Here is a 24,792-nt window from a genome sequence, read left to right as displayed (position 1 = left end):
GAACTTTTGTGACTCTGGATCTTTTCAGGAGGAATCAGCCTTGTAAGTCATGTAGCCTCACTTTTATGACCAAGACCTGAAAGTCATGTAGCATCACTTTTGAAATACTGACTTTTCTCTAGAAGCAAGTCACTATGTCCAGCTCACATGCACATAAATAGAAATAAACTTCACCTTTTGAAGAGAGGGGTGTCAGATAATTTGTGGACACTTAAGCATGGATTGAGAACAAGGGAAGTCTTATGAATATTTAATAGTATTAGGCTAAAATATCCTGCCTGATTCTCTGTCTTATAATAAGGCATATAGTTGTGTTATAGGTTCTGATAGACTTCAGTTCCGTTAAGTTTTTCTTACTGGTTAGTGTTTGATGGGCGTAGCATTTATTTACTTCTGAAGAGAATGAAGAATAATGATGGGAGAGTACATTCCAACCAGTGCATGTGCGAACAGACCATTCAGGGGACTTTTAAGTATCAGCTGTTATAGTATATGAAAAGGGGGATTAATTAGAAGTGAATTGGAAAGTGCCACTCAATTTCACCTCCTCTCCTTTCACCCTGAACTTTAGTCATGTTTATGTTACATTTTTAAGTTTTGTAACATTTTCTATAGCTATAATTAAGTTTTCTGTAAGTTACAAATTAATTCTAAAAGTTGAAAGTCAGTTAACAAGATTTATGTTGTGTGACTGTATAGACTTCAGAGCCATGTATTGTTACATCTCCTTACATAGATTTTTAAAGATTTCCTAGAGTTTCTGATTGGGTCTTTTTCTTTTATTGTACCTTTAACATACTCTCAATTTTTTCCCCTCCAGATCTCCATATATGAGATATGCTGTTCATCTTCGTGTAGAAACCACTCTAATGTGGTCTTTTTCCTCCTGCTCTAAATGGCCCAGGTGCTCTCTAGGTCTTCATTGCTTTCCTGGGTGGCTTCCCTTATTCCAGTGGTTCTCAACCTTCTGTCCCTTTAAATATGGTTCCTCATGTTGTGACCCAACCATAAAATTACTTTCGTTCCTACTTCATAACTATAATGTTGCTACTGTTATGTAATGTAAATATCTGATATGCAGGATGGTCTTAGGCTACCCCTGTGAAAGGGTCGTTCGACCGCCAAAGGGGTCGCGACCCACAGGTTGAGAACCGCTGCCTTATTCCTTTCTCTTTTCCCCTTATTGCTGCATCATATCCTCAGATAAATTCCTAAGCAAGGTTGTGAGGTTGCTAAATTTTCCAAGTACTGTTTTTGCAGGTCTGAAAATGCCCTTATTGAACACTTAGTGCTTTACTGATAGTTATTGGCTAGTTACAGAGTTCTCTATTGACATTAGAATTTTTTTTCTTTATTGATTAAGGTATTACATATGTGTCCTTATCCCCCCATTACTCCCCAACCCCTCCCCCCCGGTGTCTGTGTCCATTGGTTAGGCTTATATGCATGCATACAAGTCCTTTGGTTGATCTCTCCCCCTTACCTTCACCCTTCCCTACCGTCCCTCTGAGGTTTGACAGTCTGGTTGATGGTTCTCTGTCTCTGGATCTGTTTTTGTTCATCAGTTTATGTTGTTCATTATATTCCACAAATGAGTGAGATCATGTGATATTTATCTTTCTCTGACTGGCTTATTTTGCTTAGCATAATGCTCTCCAGTTCTATCCATGCTGTTGCAAATGGTAAGAATTCCTTCTTTTTATAGCAGTGTAGTATTCCATTGTGTATATGTACCACAGTTTTTTAATCCACTCAACTGCTGATGGGCACTTAGGCTGTTTCCCAATCTTAGCTATGGTAAATTGTGCTGCTATGAATATAGGGGTGCATATATCCTTTCTGATAGGTGTTTCTAGTTTCTTGGTATATATTCCTAGAAGTGGGATCACTGGGTCAAATGGGAGTTCCATTTTTAGTTTTTTGAGGAAACTCCATACTGCTCTCCACAGTGGCTGCACCAGTCTGCATTCCCACCAGCAGTGCACAAGGGTTCCTTTTTCTCCACATCTTCGCCAGCACTTGTCATTTGTTGATTTGTCTAATGAGAAAATTCAGTATAACTGTTGTTTCAGAAAGGTGCCTAAGAGTTGGGACATAATAAACATTTACAACTGCAAAATATTTCATAATTTTTTTAATGATGAAAACCATCATCACCACGTTTTCTTATTAGGATAACCATCATAAAAATGTTTTTGACCTGTATAAAAATATTTCATGTCTTGAAGTAAGCCATCCATTGGTAGATAACAGTAACCTTCCTCTCTTCTCTCATTTAACTTACCTTTTACAATCGGGTCTACTCTTCCACATCTGTTTCACCTTTGCTGCCAATAAACTCAGCACAAAGTACTAAAGTATAACAGTGAAATACCTTGTAATACCTATAATTGTCCTACTTTTAATTAATTATGGTTGATTGGTTAATTTATTTGTTTACATTTAATCTTGTAAGCACTCTGAAATTCTTTTTCATTCCAGACTATGTAGAGAATTGATTTTATCTATCTGGTAAATGGCAATATCTTTTACACTTGTTTATTGCCTGCTAGCATTATCTATATATATAAAAGCCTAATATGCAAATTGTCCCCTCGGGAGTCCAACTGGGAGTTCGATTGCTTGCTATGACGTGCGCTAACCACCAGGGGTGGCGTGGAACGAAGGAAGGCCCTGGCTGGCAGCCAAAGGGACCTCACCCGTGCATGAATTTCATGCACCAGGCCTCTAGATATTTTATGTTTTGTATTTCTTTCCCAACTTGCTTCTAAATCACTTCAGGGTGGGAATTCATCACTTTTAGAACCAATCTCAAAGATTGTTTTGAAAGTTAAATAAATGAACACATATGAAACATCTATGTTTGGCATGAAGGAAGCACTAATGTTAACAGTAGTATTATAACTTACTATGTAGCACAGTGGACTACTCAATAGAAAATATTCATATAGGAAAGGTTAGGTAAAAAGATTATTTTATAATATCTAAAAATTAATTGAGGATTGGAAACTTCTATTTTAACTCAGTGCCAAAGGAGTTGAAATGGTAACTGCTTTCTAAATATTTCTAATGTTTGGGAAGATCCAGATCTGACCTATCCCACCCAAGCATTAGGTAATGCTGGCATATAGTTCTGGAAGAGAATAAACAAATTCAAATAAATCTTTAGACTAAGAAATAGATTACTGAATAGAGAAGCTGTGCAACACATTAATTTCATTCTAGAAAGATTCAAGAATTAGGTGCCCAGAAAAAGAAACCAACATTTTTATATGTAACATGTTCTTTTTTAAAAATGTATTTTTATTGATTTTAGAGAGGAAGAGAGAGGGAGAAAGAGAAAAACATCAATGATGAGAGAGAATTATTGATCAGCTTCCCCCTGCCTGTCCCCCACTGGGAGTCAAGCCTGCAACCTGGGCATGTGCCCTGACTGGGAATCGAATCATAACCTCCTGATTGATAGGTCGATGCTCAACCACTGAGCCACGCTGGCCAGGTTATATGTAACATGTTCTTGAATCTACTATTTGTCAGTCTTGTCTGAAAATCATTTTGTGTCTCCTAATATGTCATCTAGTATGTGATGTAGCTAACATGTGGTATAAGAAAAATGCTCTTTCATTTGTATTATACTTAGAAATATATGAATGCACTCACCTTTATGATCATTATCTTTTTTTTTTTTTTAAATATATTTTATTGATTTTTTACAGAGAGGAAGGGGGAGAGATAGAGAGTTAGAAACATCGATGAGTGAGAAAGAAACATCGATCAGCTGCCTCCTGCACATCTCCCACTGGGGATGTGCCCGCAACCCAGGTACATGCCCTTGACCGGAATCGAACCCGGGACCCCTCAGTCCGAAGGCCGACGCTCTATCCACTGAGCCAAACCGGTTTCAGCTATGATCATTATCTTATTTAATCCATTTAAAACTACCATGAAGGTAAGTTGTTGATAAAAATGGTCATTTTTATAAATTTAAAAAAAAAAATGTTCGCATATATTTTAGAGAGGAAGGGTGAAAGAGAAACATGGATCAGCTGCCTCCTGCATGCCCTCTACTGGGGATCAAGCCCACAATCTGGGCATGTGCCCTGACCAGAAATCAAACTAGCAACCTTTTAGTGCATGGAACATGCTCAACCAACTGAGCCTCACCAGCCAGGGCATTATAAATTCTTAAGCATAAACATGATCCACTATTTATGCCATTTTGATATCTAGCAGCAATTTTGAACTTTTCATTGTTCTGTGGACTGTTTTTCAGTGCATAATTTTTCTTCATATCTAGAATTTAAGCATCAAATATGTTTTTTTCCAACTCCTTATACTAGGTGTACCAGTTAATAATAGCAGATTTTGTAATCAAAGAAAACATGATAATTTCAAGAGAAACATCAAAAGTGCTTTATTCAAAGTAATGTCCATCACTAGCTACACATTTCCCCCATCTTTCAGGTAATTTGCGGATACCATCCCAATAGAACTTTTCTTGTTTTGAGGCAACCCATTCAGAGACCCAATTTTCCACTTCTTCGTATGTTTTGAAGTAGTGCTCAGAAAGTGCATGTGCCATCGATCAGAACAAGTGGTAATCTGAAGGAGCTAGGTCTGGTGAATATAGCGGGTGGATTAATACTTCCCAGGCAAGATCTTTTAACGTGTCTTTAACTGGTTTTGAAGTGTGTGATGGTGCATTATCATGAAGCAAAATTACTTTGCTGTGTCTTCTGGCACATTCTGGTTGTTTCACGATCAAAGCGTGGTTCAAATTGATTATTTGTTGTCAATAGTGAATCAGTATTAACAGTTTCACCTGGTTTTATTAACAGTTTCACCTGGTTTTAGAAGCTCATAATACACCACACCTTCCTGATCCCACCAAACGCAGAGCATTGTCTTCTTTCCAAAGAGATTTGGCCTTGCAGTCAATGTTGATGGTGTACCTGGATCAACCCATGATTTTGTGCATTTGGGATTCTCAAAATAAATCCATTTTTCATTACCAGTCACAATTCGATGCAAAAAAGACTTTCGTGTCATTGAAGCAACGTTTTACTGATGACTTTTCGGTTTTCTATTTGTCTTTCATTCAGTTGATGTGGCACCCATTTTCCTTCCTTTAAAATCTTTCCCATTGCTTGTAAACGGGAAATTGTTTGCTGAGCAACGTTTAATCTTTCTGCAAGTTGTTTTGCGTTTGACACACATCTTCATCCAACAATGCTTGTAATTGTTGGTCTTCAAACTTTTTCGGTTGACCTGGATGTTCTTTGTCTTTCACATCGAAATCGTCACTTGTAAAGCGTTTAAGCCAGCGTTCACAAGTATCTTGAGATAGAGTATGTTCACCATAAGCTTCCTGAAGTATACGATAACATTTTCTTCAAAATAAAGTAATGAATTAAAACTTCCTGCAAATGCTCTTTTTTTTGGCATGAAATTCAACATTATTAAGCGTAAAAATATCTATAATGTTAACACCTTCAGCAAATTTGACATATGAAGTTTTGAAGCTTGCTGTCAATACAACAAAATAGCATACATATCAAATCGCATATATATCAACATATGTGTAACTCTATCTATTGAAAAAAAATCTGCATTATTAACCTGTACAGCTAGTATATCCTGTAATGAAAAGGAAATCCTGCTTAGTGAATGATCCTTCTCTTTGAGGAACCTGCAATCTTTTGGGAGGGGGATGATAAAAGAAGTATTTGTTGCCCTAACCGGTTTGGCTCAGCGGATAGAGCGTCGGCCTGCGGACTCGAGAGTCCCAGGTTCGATTCCGGTCAAAGGCATGTACCTTGGTTGCGGGCACATACTCAGTAGGGAGTGTGCAGGAGGCAGCTGAATCAGTATTTCTCTCACAGTGATGTTTCTAACTCTCTATCCCTCTCCCTTCCTCTCTGTAAAAAATCAATAAAATATATTTTAAAAAAAAAGAAGTATTTGTCAAATACAAGTCTAAAGATACTAATCTGTACTCAACTGTATGATTGAGAATGTGAGTGCTATAGATGTTCAGAGAAGAGAGGAGGGATCACTGTACCCTTATCTAGCTAAGGGAAGTTTTATGGAGAATATGAGATTTAAGTTTATTATTAAAGGGTGAGTAGGAGTTGGAAACATAGCAGAGGAAATCTAGTAAGTTATTTCAGGTAGAGAAAAGAGTTTGAATAAAGGCGTATTGGCCTTTGGAGAACAGGAAGAGGAATGATTTTACATTGAGGAGGTGGTAGGGGGAAGAAAGAGAATAGGACTGGCTATGTCAGGTGACCTCATTAAGGTGATCCTAAATAAAAAACTTTATTGAAATGATCATCAAGAAATGTACTCTTGCCGAAACCGGTTTGGCTCAGTGGATAGAGCATCGGCTTGCGGACTGAAAGGTCCCAGGTTCGAGTCCGGTCAAGGGCATGTACCTGGGTTGCGGGCATGTACCTGGGTTGCGGGCACATCCCCAGTAGGAGATGTGCAGGAGGCAGCTGATCGATGTTTCTCTCTCATCGATGTTTCTAACTCTCTATCTCTCTCCCTTCCTCTCTGTAAAAAATCAATAAAATATATTAAAAAAAAAAAAAAAAGAAATGTACTCTGTTAATATTATGTGGATTCTGATGCCAGTCTGAGGATTGTAGACCTCAACCTTCATGTAGCAAAGGGCCATTATTGAATTTGGAACAGAGAGTGTTATACAAGTCCTTTGTAAGTGTGGAACTACCACAGGGACATTTCTGGCATAGCCACAAATGGACTGCAGCAAATTTAAAAAATTTTAAGAATCTTTATGTCTTTACTTCAGAAGTCATGTGCATTTTGTCATTCTTTATAATATTCACATCTTTTTTATTGTAAAAATTGTTTTAAGTTATTATTGAGTAAATTGACCAATCAAGATGGGTTTAGGATATCTAACCTGCTACATTTTAGCAGTACCTTATCTAAATCAGCTTTTTAAAAAATTCTCACCCGATGACAGGTACACTGATTTTTAGAGAGAGGAGAAGAGAGAGAGGGGAGGAGGGAGGAGAAGAAGGAGGAGAGAGAGAGAGACATTGATATGAGAAATAAACATTGATCAGTTGCCTCCCTTAAACACCCACAACCCAGGTGTGTGCCCTGACTGGGAATCAAACCCTTGACCTTTCGGTGTACAGGGCAGCACTCCAACCAACTGAGCTACACCAGCCAGGGTTTTAAGTCAACTTTTTAAGAACAGCAAATTGAATATAGTTGCACAGTAATTTCACTAGCTTTCTATCCCCCAAGAATTTAAAAAGCATAGTCATATGCCCTGGCCAGTGTGTCTCGGTTGGGTGGTTGGGTGTCCTCCCCTGCATTGAGAAGTCCCCGGTTCCACTCCTGGTCAGGACACATGCTTGGGTTGCAGACTTGATCCGCAGGAGGAAGCCAATCAATATTTCTCCCTCTCCCTTCCTTTTTCTCCAAAATCAATAGAAACATAAAAATTATAGGCACCCTTGGTTACATTACCATTTTAATGATGAGTCCTACCAGTATCTTATATAAAGTAGGTACTGGTCTTGAATGAAGGAATAGTTTCTTATATCATGAGCTAAATATTAGTGAAGTATATGATTTTTAAAAATGTAATATCAGTTCAATAAATTTAAATTAATTTAAAGTCCTTGTTTACAGACTTGAAAGTTTGGAATTAAAGTTTTATTATTATTTTTGAATGTTGGAAACAAAAGGATTTAATAGGTTACAATCAAATCAACATAATGTGCCCATATTTTTGTAATAAGTTGAAGATAAAACAATCAACATTTATTGAATGCCTATTTTGTGCCAGATAACTGTGCTAGATGCAAGATAGAGGGAGGTTGGGGAGGGAGAGATAAAGATAACACTTGTTTCCTGTCTTTAAGGGCCTCATATTTTCTAGGAGTGTTACACATGTAAAATATAATTGCCACAAAAAACTATGTATATATATAAAAAGCCAGCGACCAGAATGCTGGAACGACTGGTTGCTATGTCACCTACCGTGGCCAGGGAACCAGCCGATTGGGGGTGGGCCTGGCCGTCCAACCTCCCGTGGCCCCTCTCCCCAGCTGGCCGCGCCCCTGATTGGCCTCTCCCACCCTGATCAAGGGCAGGGTGGCCAGCCTCCCCCTGCGGCCCTTCTCCCCCCCAACAGCCCTGCTTCCTATGGGCCCCCACCACCCTGATTGGCCTGCAACCGCTCCTCCCCCCCCCCCCCCCCCCGCTGGCCCTGCCCCTGATTGCCCCCCCCCCCAATAGGAGGCAGGGCCAGCCAGCCAACCTCCTGCAGCCCCTCCCACCAGCCAGCTCCACCTCCGATCGCCCCCCCCCCCAACCAATCAGGGGCGGGGCCTGCCAGCCATTCGCCCGAGGCTCCTCCCCTCAGGCGACCTGGCCCTGATTTGGGCCCGCCGGCCATTCCCGTCTCCCCCTCCTGACAGGCTAGGCCCCACTCGGCCGATTGGGGCTGGGCCAGCCAGACCCCACCCATGCACAAATTCTTGCACTGGGCCTCTAGTAAATACTAAAATAGAGATATGCACCTATGATACATTTGGGTAAAAGTGGAGTAACCAACCAATTTAGCTTTAGTGCCATAGAGAAAGCTTTTGAGAGGGGAATATGCATATGAGGAAACTTAATAAATGGAGAGAGTTCCTATAGTGGGAATGTGGGAAAAGGTCATTCAAGATAGAGGAAAAAGTAAAATTGTCAGGAAATTTCCAGGAGTATGGTTTACCGAAAGTGAAGTTGCATGCTAGAAAGTGTCAAGAGATGACTTGACAGTAGACAGCTGCATTTTGTATATGATCTTCAGAAGTTTGAGCTTCATTCTGTAATTTGTGGAAGATACTTGAAAAATACTGAGTATGATCAGATTGATTCTTTTTTTAGCAAGCTTTTAGCTTTTGAGGTAGTTGAGCGAATAAATCAGGAGTTGTAGTGGTTATGGCACCAGGCAAGAGGAGCAGTTAGGATATTATTCCTGTAATCTAGATGAGAGATGATGACAATCATTAAAATGGCAGTGCAAATGACAAGAAAAGGATAGATTCCAGATATATAATAGATACGGAATCAATAGCATTTAATGCTTGATTGTGGGTAGTGAGCATGAAGGAAGAGTCCAGTATAAATCCCATTTTTTGGAATGAATGTTGGGATTAAATGGGAAATTTTCTCACTAGATTTTTGGAAAAAGTTTTATGTATGTGAATAGTTTCTACAAAATGAATAAGCATATAAAGGTAACTTCTGAGTAGGTTATTTCTTTTTTTGCCTAAAGTTTTACATATGTCTCCTTTTTCCTCAATTGACACCCCCCCCCCCCCCCCGCCATTCCCACCCCAGGCAAGCCCCCTGTGTCCATTGGTTATGTGAATATGCATGCATACAAGTCTTTGGTTGCTCCCTAACCCCCTCCCTCCCCTACCATTTGTCTTTAGATCGATCTATTCTTGTTCATCAACTGAGTAGGTTATTTCTAAGTTTTTCTTTATTTTTGTTTATAGATGCCACTTCAAATGAACAACAAGAACTCTTCTGTCAGAAGTTGCAACAGTGTTGTGTACTGTTTGATTTCATGGACTCTGTTTCAGACTTGAAGAGCAAAGAAATTAAGAGAGCAACACTGAATGAACTGGTTGAGTATGTTTCAACTAATCGTGGTGTAATTGTTGAATCAGCGTATTCTGATATAGTAAAAATGGTAAGCCTCTAGACTTATGTTCCTCAGATTTATATAAATTCAAGTAAGATCTGAGGTGTAAATGTGAATTAATAAGTCTTATTTAAGTGTACAATAATTGCTTTGCTCAATAGATAGTCCATTTGAAAGATTATTCATTCATTCCAATAATGCTGACATTGCTTATAATAGTTGGGGAATTCAATAGCCACAATGGCTGGTGGCTACCATACTGGGTAATGCAGATGTAGAGGTTAGGAGAAAGATATAGGCTCAAGATTATACAGATAGTTAGATAATTAATGTTATGGGGCTTATAGTCACTGAGAGAGAAAGTCTAAAGCAGCGGTTCTCAACCTGTGGGTCGCAACCATCAGAAAACACATATAGCATATCAGATATTTACATTACGATTCATAACAGTAGCAAAATTACAGTTATGAAGTAGCAACGAAAATAATTTTATGGTTGGGGGTCACCACAACATTAGAACTAACTGTATTAAAGGGTCGCAGCATTAGGAAGGTTGAGAACCACTGGAAGGGAGAAGAGAAGCCCAGTGGAAAACTAAGGGGCTCTCCACATTTCAGTGGTGGATAAAGGAGTCAGGCCTAAAAAAAAATTCTTATTTAGGACATTTTTTAATACAATATTTTTAGTTTCTATAACACTTGAATTTTAATCAAAACTCAGGATAAGAAGTTAAATAATATAAATGTTTAAAATATCTGGTGTTAAAAATACTGCCAACTTTGTTAAAGCAAGATTGCTTAGGATACTATTTATTGATAATTCAACCTTATTCTCCATCAGACAATAGACATTTGTTTAGAATTTGTGATTTTTGTATGCATACTAACAAAATATAGAAAAATCAGTTAAAATAATTAGAGTCACTGAGTACATAATTTAAGCTTAAATATCTCCAGAGTATAGAATTTTTTATATAGCAAGTATAACTTATAGTTGCCTTCATTTCCTTCCCCTTTCCTACTATATGTTCTGGGGCAAGAGCAAAATGTGCAGGAAAGTTAAATCTCACCCTGATATACTAATTCGTTTTCTTTATCACATTGTACTAAGACCAGTTAAAAGGACTTAGGACATTTTGGTGGATTTGTGTGTGTTTTTTAAATGAATAAAAGCCTTACATTTCTTTTTAAAAATATATATCTTGTTGATTTTTTTACAGAGAGGAAGGGAGAGGGATAGAGAGTTAGAAACATCGATGAGAGAGAAACATCGAGGAGAGCTGCCTCCTGCACAACCTCTACTGGGGATGTGCCCACAACCAAGGTACATGCCCTTGACCGGAATCGAACCTGGGACCCCAGTCCACAGGCCGACACTCTATCCACTGAGCCAAACTGGTTAGGGCCCTTACATTTTTTTTTTAAAGATTAGCTATAGAGCCTTGGCCGGTTTGGCTTAGTGGATAGAGCATCAGCCTGCGGACTGAAAGGTCAAGGGCATGTACCTTGGTTGTGGGCACATCCCCAGGAGGAGGTGTGCAGAAGGCAGCTGATCGATGTTTCTCTCTCATTGATGTTTCTAACTCTCTATCCCTCTCCCTTCCTCTCTGAAAAAATCAATAAAATGTTTTTGTGGTGTTTTTTTTTAAAAAAAAGCTAAAAAAATAAAGATTAACTATGGAGAGAATATTAATTAAAATGAAGTTGGCTTTCTAAACTCCCAAAGACAGTAAAAGGTGATAGTTTGGGAATATAAATAGTAAATATTGATAGGCCTCTTATTTTGTTTTGTTTTTTATTTTGTGTTTATTGCTTAAAAACATTTTCAGGGAGAAAAGCAATATTCCCACCAATATTTCCCCTGATTTCAAATGGTTTGTATTCAGGAATTTTGAAAGTCCTGGTAAAGATACTTTATCTATCTATATGAGGTTGTTGACTTAGATATTATTGAAAGTACTCAAATATTTGAGTCAAATGATTCTGGAATTGCTATAAACTAATAAATTTTGGGATTTAATTTTTTTTGCCCATGTAAAAAAGTGTGTGTGGAGGGGGTGTGTGTATGTCTTTTTCTAAGTCTATGATTATAGTAATTGACTGTTAGCAGTATTTTTGGCTAACCATAGATGCCACTTAATAAGATGGTTGGAAATTTGCTTGTACCACCAAATACTCCTTGTTTCATCCTCTATTCCCCAAATAGTTTATCTCAAATGACCAACCCCTCAATACTATGGTCTTAAATGTTGACTAACCATTTGGTCTGTTAGTTTGTTCATTCTTTAAATAATTGTGAGATGGAACCACAATCTACCCTTTGCTAGAGAAAAAGGATATATAGTTTACCTTGGTACTGAGACAATGTGAAAGATGAAATTATAAATACTGTATTTCATTGATGTGAAATGAAAACTCTCAAATCACATTCTGATTTCAGAGATTAATTTTTTAAAAGGTCAGAGTAGATGAAATACAGTAAATTAAATCATCATGAGGTATTATAAACTATGTCTGTAATAGTAGTGAAGACATTCTACCACCTCCTTCCTCTTTTTTAGTGTGTGTGGTATATGTATATGAATGGACATATTTTACCAAACTCTTTGGGTTACAGGATGAGTAAATGGCTGGGTTAGAATATGGGGGGAGTTGTGGAAAGGTGAAGAGAATCAAGTTAAGGATAGGTAGAGTTAAGAACTCTATGCATTCCCCCCAAACTTCCTTCTCCTGACCAACTTTTTTAAAAGCAAAACTTGGAAAGAACAATTTGTAATTTAAGGAAGAGGAATCCAGAGGTAATCTGTAATCTTCCATAGTTTGGCATCTGAAGAATAGTTTGCATAGTGAAAAGAGAAAAACAAATACAGTACCTGACTTCATATTTTGAAGCGGTTTCTAGCTTTTTGAACTAAGCTTATAGCCACAACTTAACTTTTTTCTTAAATAAAGTTATCTTAAGAACATTTAAGATAACTGTTTTATATTAAGATCTGTTTTATATTTATTATATGTTTTTGCTTTAACATTTGTTGCCCATAGTTTTGATACGTTGTGTTTTTTGTTTCATTCATCTCAAAATATTTTTCTAATTTCCCTTGTGATTTCTTTTTTGACTCATTAGTTAATTTGGGATGTGTTTAATTTCTACAGATTTGTGGCTCCCACATTTGTTATTGATTTCTAATTTTATTCTGTTGTGGTTGGATAACAGAATAAATCTAAATTTATTTTTCTTTACAGATCAGTGCAAATATCTTCCGTACTCTTCCTCCAAGTGATAATCCAGATTTTGATCCAGAGGAGGATGAACCCACACTTGAGGCTTCTTGGCCTCACATACAAGTATGGAACATAATTATGTATTGACAGTTTTTATATTTATTATATTCTGCTGAAATCATGGCTCTCTGTCTCTCTCTCTCTGATCTGAGTGTCTAAGTTTTTTAACCTTATTTTCTTTTCCCAAAATATTGCTTTTCACTTTTTAAAATTGTGATAAGATATACTTAACAGCCCTAGCCGGTTTGTCTCAGTGGATGGAGTGTCGGCCTGCAGACCATAGGGTCTTGGGTTTGATTCAGTCAAAGGCATGTGCCTTGGTTGCAGGCTCCTCCCCGGCCAGCAGGGGCTCGGGGCTTGTGCAGGAGGCAACCAATCGATGTCTTTCTCACATAGATGTTTCTCTCTTGTCTTTCCCTCTCTTTGATTTCTCCCTAAAAAAAAAAAAAAATCAATGGAAAAAAATAACCTCAGGTGAGGATTAACAAAACCAAACCAAAAATATACTTAACATTTGCCATTTGAATTGTTTTAAAGTGTACTGTATCTAGTTCCAGAACTTTTCATCACCCCAAATGGAACCTTCCTGGTCATTAACAGTCACATTCTGTCCCACCCCCCCCTACCCCCCCCACTGCCCCTGATAACTACTAATCTGCTTTGCCTATGGACTTGCCTGTTCTGGGTATTTAAAATCATATAATATGTAACCTTTTGTGTCTGGCTCCTCTCATTTAACATAATATTTGCAAGGTTAATCAGTGTTGTAGCATGCATCAGCATATAACTTTTAATGGCTGAATATACTCCATTCATTTATCCATTAATCACTTGATAGACATTAGGGTGGTTTCTACTTTTTTGGCTATTGTGATTAGACCTGTTAAGAACATTCATGTACAAGTTTTTGCTTTAACATTTGTTGCCCATAGTTTTGATACGTTGTGTTTTTTGTTTCATTCATCTCAAAATATTTTTCTAATTTCCCTTGTGATTTCTTTTTTGACTCATTAGTTAATTTGGGATGTGTTTAATTTCTACAGATTTGTGGCTCCCACATTTGTTATTGATTTCTAATTTTATTCTGTTGTGGTTGGATAATAAATATAATTTTTGAGTGTTTTCAATCCTTTTGAATTTAGAGGCTTGTTTTATGGCAGAGCAGTCTATCCTGGAGCATGTTTCATGTGTGCTTCAGAAGAATGTGTATTCTGTTGCTGTTGGGTGGAGTATCCTGTAGAAATGTTAGCTCTTGTTTGTTTATAGTGTTATTCAAGTCTTCTATTTCCCTGTTGATCTTCTGTTTAGTTCTATCCGTTATTGAAAGTGAGATATTGAAGTCTCTAACTATTGTTGTTAACTCATCTATTTCTACCTTCAGTCCTATTAGTTTTTGCTTTATGTATTTCTGGGGCCATATTGTTAGCTACATATATTTATAGTTGTTACATCTTTCTCAATGGGTGGCTTTTATCATTATAACTTTAGTAAGAGGTTCTGTGTTTATTTTGTCTGATATTAGTATGGCCATTCAATTCTCCTTTGGCTACTGTTTGTATGATACATCTTTTCCATTCTTTTACTTTTAATCTGATTGTTTCTTTGAATCTAAATTGTGTTTCTTATAAACAGCATGTGGTTGGATCATGGTTTTTAAAAAAATCAATTTTGACAATATGTCATTTGACTGGAATATTTAATACACTTTCATGTAATGTAATTACAGATAGGGTAGGATTTGCATCTTCCATTTTGTCATTTCCTATATGTCTTACATTTTTTTTGTTCCTTTACTCCTCCTCCATTACTGCCTTTTATAATAAATAGGTATTTTCTACGGTACTATTTTATTTTAATTGCCATGTTTCTTTATAGTTTTTTATTTGTTACCTTAGGGATTGAAATTAGCATCTTAAAACAATCTAGTTTGGTTGAATACTAGTTCGGTAATGCTCAAAACTTTGGTCCAATATACCTTCATTGCCATCCCACTCCTTTGTGGGATTATTGTCAGAAAAATTAGCTCTTTATACATTATACTAGAGCCCAGTGCACAAATTTGTGCATGGGTGGGGTCTAGCCGGCCCACCCCGATCGGGGCCAATCGGGCTGGGCCGGCTGGGGAGAGGGATCCACCCCCTGGTCAAATGCCCGGTCAAGGGGACAATTTGAAAAATTAAGGTATTTTTATCTGCCTATGGAAATTAATAGTGGAAATTCAGCCAAATAAACAGTATGCTTTCTATTTTTACTGATATGGTTTGAGATATTAAATAAATTTTCTGAAACTAATAGTTCTTAACATTTTAGGAGGTGGTGAATTCAGAATAAGATTTTTATAAGTTGAGTTTTCTCCCCAAATACACAGATACACATGTAAGAACTTTACATTCATTCATGATCCCCTGACTTACATGCTCTGCTCTAATTACATATATATATATATATATATATATATATATATATGTAATTTAAAATTTTTCTATTAACTAAAATTTGGTATACAGTTCTAAAATTTGGCCATTAGATGGTTAGGAACTCAGAAACTACTGAATAAGCTGATTTATAGATTTGTCAGTATATTGTTGCTACGTCATTACTTGTCTTTTTTTAGAGTGGAATATTAAAACTGCTCTGATAAATGGGAATATGGAGAGTTGCAGCACTGAAAAAATTTGTTCAAGGAAAGTTTCTTTCCTTGTTGTTGTTAATGTACTTCGAATCAATTCACCAAAATTTTGTCTTATACTAAAAGTTTACATTTTACATTTAACTTATTAAATCGTTGATGCTAGAAATTAATTTGACAGGACGAAAAACAAATATTAAATTATGAGAGAATAAGCACATGTAATTTCAAAACCTTTCAAATTTCTGTTCCTCTAGTCCTTTTCATGAATTTCCTAAAAATGTACTAATTTTCAGTTTACTAGTATCTCTTTACTTTTTCACACTGTAATGGAAATGCTAATGAGCAATGGAAGAATGGAATAAACAAAAGAAGGGACAGAAGAAATGTCATTTTAGTAGTTGGAGATTAGTCGTATCTTATAGTATTTCATGATTATTAATGAGCAACAGTTTTTCCCCCTAAGTATTATTGCTTTATATTTATTGAGGACCAATAAGAGTAATTTTCTGCCCTGGCCTGTGTGGTTCAGTTGGTTGAGCGTAGTCCCATGCACCAAGAGGTTGCTGGTTGGATTCCCAGTCATGGCACATGCCAGGCTGTGGGCTCGATCTCCAGTAGGTGGCATGCAGGAGGCAGCTTATCAATTGATGTTTCTCTCTCAAATGAAAAAAACACATACTCTTTAAAAAAAAAAAAGTAATTTTCTGTATACCTTTTAGATCAGGGGTGAACCTTTTTTCTGCCAAAGGCCATTTGGATCATTCGAGGGTTATACAAAATTACCAATTGAAAAATTAGCCTGCTATATTTGGTCAGACATTTAATTACATCACCCCTAATGCCTTAGCAGGGCCAGACCAAATGATTCTGTGGGCCGGATGTTCCCCACTCCTGTTTTAGATAATTAGGGAGGCTTGCCTGCTGTATTGGCCTGGAATACAGGCAGATTGTGCATTATTTTTCATTATTTTTATCACTACTTTAGTGGCACAGACATGTGGCCTAAATGTTTATTGAATGACTCTTTTTACTATGGGATCAAATCCTTTATTTTTTATTTTTAGGGTGCCAGATTGATATATAGTTTAATAGCTAATAAGTTGAGGTACATTTTGGGCTATACTTCTGCCTTTCATAGCTGTTAGATTACAACAACAAAAAACTTTAGTGTATTTGCCTTTCTCCTTGAAAGATAGAGTAGGTGTAATGGAGGCAAGTTGACTGAATAGTATTTTTCTGATTTGTGGCAGCAAGTGAACATTTGCTATTACTTTTTAAAATATATATATTTTTATTGATTTCAGAGAGGAAGAGAAGGGAGAGAGAGAGATAGAAACATCAGTGATGAGAGAGAATCATCGATCGGCTGCCTCCTGCACACCCCCCCACTAGGGATCAAGCCTGCAAACCAGGCATGTGCCCTGACCGGGAATCGAACTGTGACCTCCTATGAAAATAGGTCAGTGCTCAACCACTGAGCCACACTGGTCGGGCTTGCTGTTACTTTTAAGATCCTGGCACTTTTTTTTTTTTTTTTTTTTGATCCTGGCACTTTTTAAGTAGAAGTCCTGATGTAACTTCTAATTTACTCACTGTGGTGAACAGACATTCCTTCCTGAGCTCTGTATTTCTATAATTTGGTTCATTATTTCCCAAGTGTGGATAAGGTATGCTGGTTTCAATTTAACTCTTTTCCCCCTACTATAGTTTTAAATAAAGACCTGAAAAAAAATTTTTTTTTAAATATATTTTATTGATTTTTTCCAGAGAGTAAGGGAGAGGGATAGAGAGCTGGAAACATCGATGAGAGAGAAACATCGATCAGCTGCCTCCTGCACACCCCGTACTGGGGATTGCACCCACAACCAAGGTACATGCCCCCGACCGGAATTGAACCCGGGACGCTTCAGTGCGCAGGCAGACGCTCTATCCACTGAGCCAAACCGGTTAGGGCAGACCTGAAAATTTTTTATTTTACTTTATTGTTATTCATACACTGCCCCTTATAATCCTGTTTATTCTTATCTGGATGGAGTCTTTTATTCTGTATTTAACAAACTCTGGAGATTAAATTAAGGTAGTTTAGTGGTCCACTGGAGAAAATATTTTCCCAGTGAATATGGGCTGAAAAGTAGTCTTCTTAATTAAATATTTAATAGGCACCATGTTTATTTTCTAGCTCCTGTAATTTAACATTTCAATGAGTGATGTAAAGCAATAAACAGTTCTCAAAATTTATAGCTTATGAGACCAAATTGTGTATATTTAGTTTTAAAAAACTGTTACAACTTGTTTCTTTTCTAATGAGATCTGAAATTTCCCTACTTGTTGGTAAGGGAGGTGTGTTTTTGGTATGACATTAACTTAGGGTAATATTTTTTGGCATCATCTTAACTTTTATTTGATTTTCTCTCATAGTTGGTGTATGAATTTTTCTTAAGATTTTTGGAAAGCCCTGATTTCCAGCCTAGCATTGCAAAGCGATACATTGATCAGAAATTTGTACAACAGGTAAGGCATTCTTATGTCTTAATGATTTATTAAGTTGTGATTAAAATAAAATAGTCTTTCAAGACTTTAATAGTTTATTTCAATTTTTAAAAAAATATATTTCATCAATTTTTTTACAGAGAGGAAGGGAGAGAGATAGAGAGTCAGAAACATCGATGAGAGAGAAACATCTATCAGCTGCCTCCTGCACACCCCCCACTGGGGATGTGCCCACAACCAAGGTACATGCCCTTGACCGGAATCGAACCTGGGACCTTTCAGTCTGCAGGCCGGCGCTCTATCCACTGAGCCAAACCGGTTCAGCAGTTTATTTCAATTTTAACAGCACTTACTATTCTTGCCAATTAGGATAAAAATTAAGTAGCTTTGAGAATGCAAGAGTATTTTAAAGAGAAAGGATTAACTTCAAACGAAGTCAATCAAATTAACCTATCCAATCCTAGATTCCCAGTTATTTTGTAAAGATCAGAAAAGCAAGCCTTTCTGTGACACCTAACTGAGAAAATTTGGTATGACAATTATACACCTTTTAATTTTAAGCCCTTGAACTTGACATGTTTTAAGCATTGTGATGTTGAAATGACAGGGGAAAATGGAAATGGGGTCATTTTTAGCAATTGGGCCGTTAGACTACTTTCCCGTCATAAAAGCATCAATTACCTTTCCCTGTTCCTTTCCCCTTCCCTCCTTGGGCATTCTAGTCCTTCAATTCCTAAACCACAGATAAAATTGGACCTTTAAGAAGAAAAGGAATAAAGTTAAACATATGTGTTACCTTCTTTCTTTATGTAAATTGGTTATTAGTTGTTCTTTTTGGAACCTACATCCTCAAAATTAATTTCTCAAAATGTGATCATTTTTATTTTCAAAATCTTTTTTAACAATATAAAGGCCTCTTTTTAACTATGTAGAATTGGCTGGCCCTAGACAAAATTGTGAGGTAGACCAAATTTTTCTCTTTTGAACTACTTGTAGGTATGTAAGTATCAGGAATTTGAGTTATTTGCATTTTAAAGAAAGATAAGATGGATAAAAGGGAATCAATGAACTCACTGCTGAGGCTAGGATTAAAATTATTACAAGAACCCTTCCTACCCTCTCCCACCGTGTGTATTCCCTATGATAAAGATTCTGTAAACAAGAGTTACACATATTTGGAGTTCATTTTTGGCTATTTATAACTATCCCTGACCTTCATATAAAGTATTCTAACTAATTGCTGTGAATATATTGATAAACAAAGAACTTTGTCAAGAATATGTCCTTCAGCCATTTAAGTAGCTCTTCATGAATAGTGAAAAAATATTAGGTGTGTGTTAACAAGTAAAATGTCTCTTTCATTCACAAGTAAAAATCAGATTAAATGAACCTGTTATTTTGGTGATTGCAATTGAATGCATATTTATCTTCTTTTGTAGCTCTTTTGTGCTACAGAAAGAATCTATCTAATCTAATAATAGACAATCATGGTAATTGACTGTACCTTCGCTACGCCTCCCATTGGCTAATCAGCGTGATATGCAAATTAACTGCCAACAAAGATGGCGGCTAATTTGCACACTGCAGGCAGATTCTGCTGCGCTGCTCCGGCACGAGATCCTGGCTGCCGTGTGTGGGCGGGGCAGGATCTGGGCCTGCCGTGTCTTGGGCAGGGTGGGCGGGGCGGGTGGCAGCGTGATCCCGAGCTGCTGCCCGCCCCAGCGTGTGATTCGGGCCTGCCATCTGCGACCAGGGGAGACGAGGCAAACACTGCGGGATTGGGTGTACCATCTACCACCAGGGGAGCGGGCCTAAGCCAGCAGGTGGTTATCTCCCAAGGGGTCCCAGACTGTGAGAGGGCACAGGTTGGGCTGAGGGACCCCCCCTCCCCTGCCAGTGCCAAATTTTTGTGCACGGGGCTTCTAGTACGTATACAAAAGCCTAAGCGACCGAACCACCGGTCGCTGTGACGCGCACTGACCACCAGGGGGCAGACTCTTGTCGCAGGAGCTGCCCCCTGGTGGTCAGTGCACTCCCACAGCAGGAGTGCCGCTCAGCTGACCAACAGGCACCAGATGCCAGGCTCATGGCTGGCAAGCATAGCTGCGGCAGTACGAACCTCTTCTGCCTCCGCGGCAGGACTACCAAACGGCGGCGGTGGCAGGCACAGTGGGGATGGGATGAGTGGGAGTGGTGCAGCACCCAGCCTGGGCTCAGACTCCTCCCTGGCTGCCTGCCACTTCGCGCACATACTACATCCCTCGGGATGTCGGACTGCCAGTTTCGGCCTGATCCCTGCAGGCTGGGCTGGCCTGTGAGGATCAGGCCAAAACCGGCAGTCCAACATCCCCCAAAGGGTCCTGGATTGCGAGAGGGTACAGGCCAGGCTGAGGGACCCCACAGGTGCACAAATGCATGCACTGGGCCTCTAGTATCTGTCTATATAAGAGGAATATGCAAATTAGCCAGGACACCGTAGCGTCACAACTGAACAGCAGAAGGGACCTGAGGCTGCATGGCGCCTGGCTGGGGTAAGGGACCTCAGGCACGCCCCCCACCCCAGCGCCAGGCCAGGAGACCTCAAGCTGTGCCACTCGCCTGGCGGGGCTTGACAGGGGACCTCAGGCCATGCCCCCCGCCCGGAGGGGCTTGACGGGTGGGGCAGGCTGGGTCTGGGTCTCCTGCGTTTTTGAAGTGTGCCGGTGGTGGGTGGGAACTTGACTCTAGGTCCCATAGCTCTAGTAGTATAATAAGGAACTCTAGTAATGCCATATTAAATTGTATTTAAAATAAAGCAGGTTGAGAGGAACAAATGCCTTAGTGTTTCCTCAGTCTGGAGCTTGAGGTATTTTAGTTGCGGGATTATTCAATAGATTTTAAGGGAAACAAGAATATAAACTAGTATAGTGGGACCCATTTTCCACCTTAACTCTAAATGCCTGAGTTAGCTGAGAAGCCAAGGCCCAGTCATTTGTTTTCTAGCAGTTTGTATGACTGCTTTCACAGATCACTTCACTGAGGTATTCTTAGTGTGTTGTTTTATTACATAGTATGTATGGGGATTCTCTGCTTTTGCATTTTGAAATTATTTGATTAGGTGATAAATATTAAGTCTTAGAATCTAAGGTATAAATTTGGACAATTCATTTTTTCAAGAGAAGAAAATAATTGTGTAGTTTCAGATTGTGTTCAAATCATAGAGTTTCAGAAGAAGGAAGGAAGGTAAGAATTATTGAGTACATTTTATGTGCCAACCTATATATATAAAGAGCTTGACTATGTCCAGTTTCAGTCAGTAGATGGCACAATCGGGATTTGAAGTACACTCTCTGACTGACCTCTGACCTTTTCTTTTTAGTAAATCGAAAATACACATGTGCACATGTATTTTAACTTCATTTATTTAATGACTTGCAATCTACAAGCTTTAACATTTTTGTATGTAATTTTGACTATCAAAAAGTATTAAAAACTCTTAAATTTCAACACTAGAAAGTTATGGGCCATGTTTAGTAGTCAAGAGTGGGATAGAATTTTAAAATGAGTGGCAGGGCAAAAAAAGTGCACTTTTTGAAGTGTTTATATTATTTATTGTGTCGTTTTTTGTAATGAAATAAGTGAAGAGAAGTTCTCCCTAAGCTTTTCTTTAGCTTCACTAGTTAGCAAGACTAAAACCAATATGATAAGGCAGAATCTTTACATTTAAAAAAAAGGTTATCTAAAATCAGTATTAGAATAAAGTGAAGTTTTAGCTTGATTATTTTTAAAAAGTAATTTCTCAGCTTTTTTTTAAAGCTCCTGGAACTTTTTGATAGTGAAGATCCCAGAGAACGTGACTTCCTGAAGACTGTTCTGCATCGAATTTATGGGAAATTTCTTGGATTAAGAGCATTCATCAGAAAACAAATTAACAACATTTTCCTCAGGTAAATTGGTCATATATTCATATATAGTACTTTTTATCCCCTTACATATTTTTCTTTTTATTCCAGTTGCTTTAGGTTAACTTTTAACATCTGAAATTTGGAAATTTAACTGCTAGTATTTGAGTCATTTTTAGCCCATTTTGTGGACATCATTTGATTGCCTCTAACTTTGTAGAAATTTATAACCTACTTTTCATCTATGTGGATAATAGTAGTGAAGTTTTTAATAGGTAATACTAATGTTATTCACATGTAAGATTTATTGTGAGGAGAATTTGTCTGATTATTTCCTTGAGTTTTTTGTTTGAAAAACTTTTAAGAACTATTTAAATCAGTAGCTCTTGGAAGTACTTTCATTTGATTTTCTGATAAAGGTAATTAAATTTATATGGGGTCTATTTAATTGTTTCAAAGTAGGAGATTTCACTTTAATACCCACACTTCAGGTTTGGTATGTTTGGTTTTTTTTTTAAATTGAAGATCTGGCAAAATTAGGCTAGCATTTCCACATTGTAACAACTACAGAAAGAGCATCTCTCTCCAGTTCTGTGCCATCCTCCCCCTGTCCTGTGTTTCTTTGAATTTGCCTCCCTGCTTTAAGGGTGATCTTACTCTGGAAAGCTAGGCAGCCTGTATAGTTTAGGTTTAGAGAATTCTGAATAATGGTGGCTTTATTATATGTGGGTTCTTTTCTCTTGGATTTTCCTATTTTAAAAAGTATTTCCTCGAGGAAACCCTTCTTTCTCAAAAAAATTTTAAGTAAAATAAAATATTCCAGGTGAAAGAATATTATCTTAACATATAGCAAGTTTTAACAAAAGTATATGCTTAAATATGAAATATTTAAAAGTATCTGGTTTAGCTCTGGCCAGGTGGCTCAGGGGTTGGAGTGTCATCCCACATACTAAAAGGTTATGGGTTTCATTCCCTGTCAGGGCACATGAGGGAGACGACCAATCAATGTTTCTCCCCCCCCCCCCCCATCTCCTCCCTTCTTCCTCTCTCTAAAATCAATAAACATATCCTTGGGTGAGGGGTTTTTTTTAAAGCATCTGGTTTAGTAGGAAATAGACTTTCTTTTATAAGATTGCTGAGAAGTAACTGGGGCAAAAACGTTTACAAGGAATTCTTACAACATTCTTGTACAGTTCTTATAGTTACCCTTGGGGCTTTATTTCTGCCTTTCTCTTAGTTTTCTGATATTTTGTTTTTCATTACATCTACCTTTATTTTAAATTCAGGTTTATATATGAAACAGAACATTTCAATGGTGTTGCTGAACTCCTGGAAATATTAGGAAGGTAGGTCAGTTTTGTTTTTTCCTTGTTCTTTTTAAAAATTAAGTAACTTTGAATGTTTTATGTGTTAAAATCTTAGCTGGGGGTAGAGAAATTATTCATATTTAAATATAGACTGCAAGACATCGTTTCTCAACTGAATTCTTATTATAGTTTTTTTTTGGAGGGTCAGCATTTTTAAAGTACTGCCATGCAAGACATCTGTTTCAGAATAGGCTTCTTGCATTTGAAGCTGTGGCATGTTTTATGCCTTATCTTGCCAAGACTGCCTCAGAAATTTATAGGATCTGATTGGGAAGAGATGAAATAAGCTACAGTGAATCTTTTGATGAAGTTATAAGAATTCTTGTTCATATGTTGATAGACCATTCCTAATCCATCTGTTCTTTTTAGAAGATTCTACAGCCTTTTAGTTTACATGAACATTTTGCCTTCCTTATTAACTTGAGAAACGTTTAGACCGCTGTATTTGTACTAGAGGAAGCTAAAATCTTTAGTAGTTAACAGAATGACTATGAAGAGAATTACTTCTTAGTTTAAGATCCTTCAATAAAATAAGAGAAACAACCCATTTACTTCAGAAATATTAAAAATTCTTATTATTGTGATACTGATTCTGGCTTTAGGGAGGGAAAAAAAGGCAACAGTGCCTAAACTGCTGAGCTTGTGTAGGACATGCAGATAGAAATTACTCACTGGAGCATTAATTGGTAGTCCTAGTTGACTTTTGGATCATTGAATGACTTAAAGACTTCATAGTAATAGCCTGCCTAGAGTAGTTTGAAGATGAGCAAGTAATTCAACACCAGGATTGAAGCTGAGCACAGTTCCTTATGTACGCATGGATATAATAACTTTTAGAAATAAAGTAGTAAGTACTTAACCCTTCCCCCTGCCTTTTTTTCCCTCCAGTATTATCAATGGCTTTGCATTGCCACTGAAAGCAGAACATAAACAATTTCTAATGAAGGTTCTTATTCCTATGCATACTGCAAAAGGATTAGCTTTGTTTCATGCTCAGGTAAGCTTCAGAAAACTTTAAAGTGAAATGAATTATTGTTTCAGAGACTGATATAAAGGCAGAGAAATTGAGAAGTACTGAGATGGCAGTTTTAAGTGTATTTAAGCAATTTGCTTTTTAAGTTGCCCAAAATAAAATTTTATAATTTAAAATATTTTTAGTGATATTAAATAAGGTCAGTGCATATTGAGTATAAACATAGGAAAGAAAATGTCAAGCTCTTTTCTAGTCTAGGCCCTGACCTAATTAACTAAATGGCATTGAATAAATCCCACATAACTGCAGTGTTCTGTTTAGCTGCAATAACCTAGTCTCCTCGATTACTACTTAAAGAATAATATATCAGCATGGCATACATGCTGAAAAAGTAAAATGTTAAGCTCTAGTCTTATTTCAGTTAACTTCATATTCAGAAGTTACTTTTAAGGTGAAACAGTTACACAATTGTGAGTATACTAATTT

General features: G+C 37.5%; 1 protein-coding gene across 1 annotated transcript in view; it reads left to right on the top strand.

The window, feature by feature from the left end:
• The window catches only part of PPP2R5A (protein phosphatase 2 regulatory subunit B'alpha), a 61,568-nt gene that overhangs the window by 21,258 nt on the left and 15,518 nt on the right, over nt 1-24,792 (top strand). The window contains exons 2-7 of the mRNA XM_070396531.1: nt 9,534-9,730; nt 12,925-13,026; nt 18,014-18,106; nt 21,881-22,011; nt 23,253-23,312; nt 24,222-24,330. Coding sequence (XP_070252632.1) covers nt 9,534-9,730; nt 12,925-13,026; nt 18,014-18,106; nt 21,881-22,011; nt 23,253-23,312; nt 24,222-24,330 — 692 coding nt within the window. The remainder of the gene's footprint in view (nt 1-9,533; nt 9,731-12,924; nt 13,027-18,013; nt 18,107-21,880; nt 22,012-23,252; nt 23,313-24,221; nt 24,331-24,792) is intronic.

This window comes from Myotis yumanensis, unplaced genomic scaffold (assembly GCF_028538775.1).
Source record: "Myotis yumanensis isolate MYYU_CA2020_CCGP unplaced genomic scaffold, mMyoYum1.0.hap1 SCAF_17, whole genome shotgun sequence".
In the NCBI taxonomy this organism is placed as follows: Eukaryota; Metazoa; Chordata; class Mammalia; order Chiroptera; family Vespertilionidae; genus Myotis; species Myotis yumanensis.
This window is presented reverse-complemented; position numbering and strand designations above follow the sequence as displayed.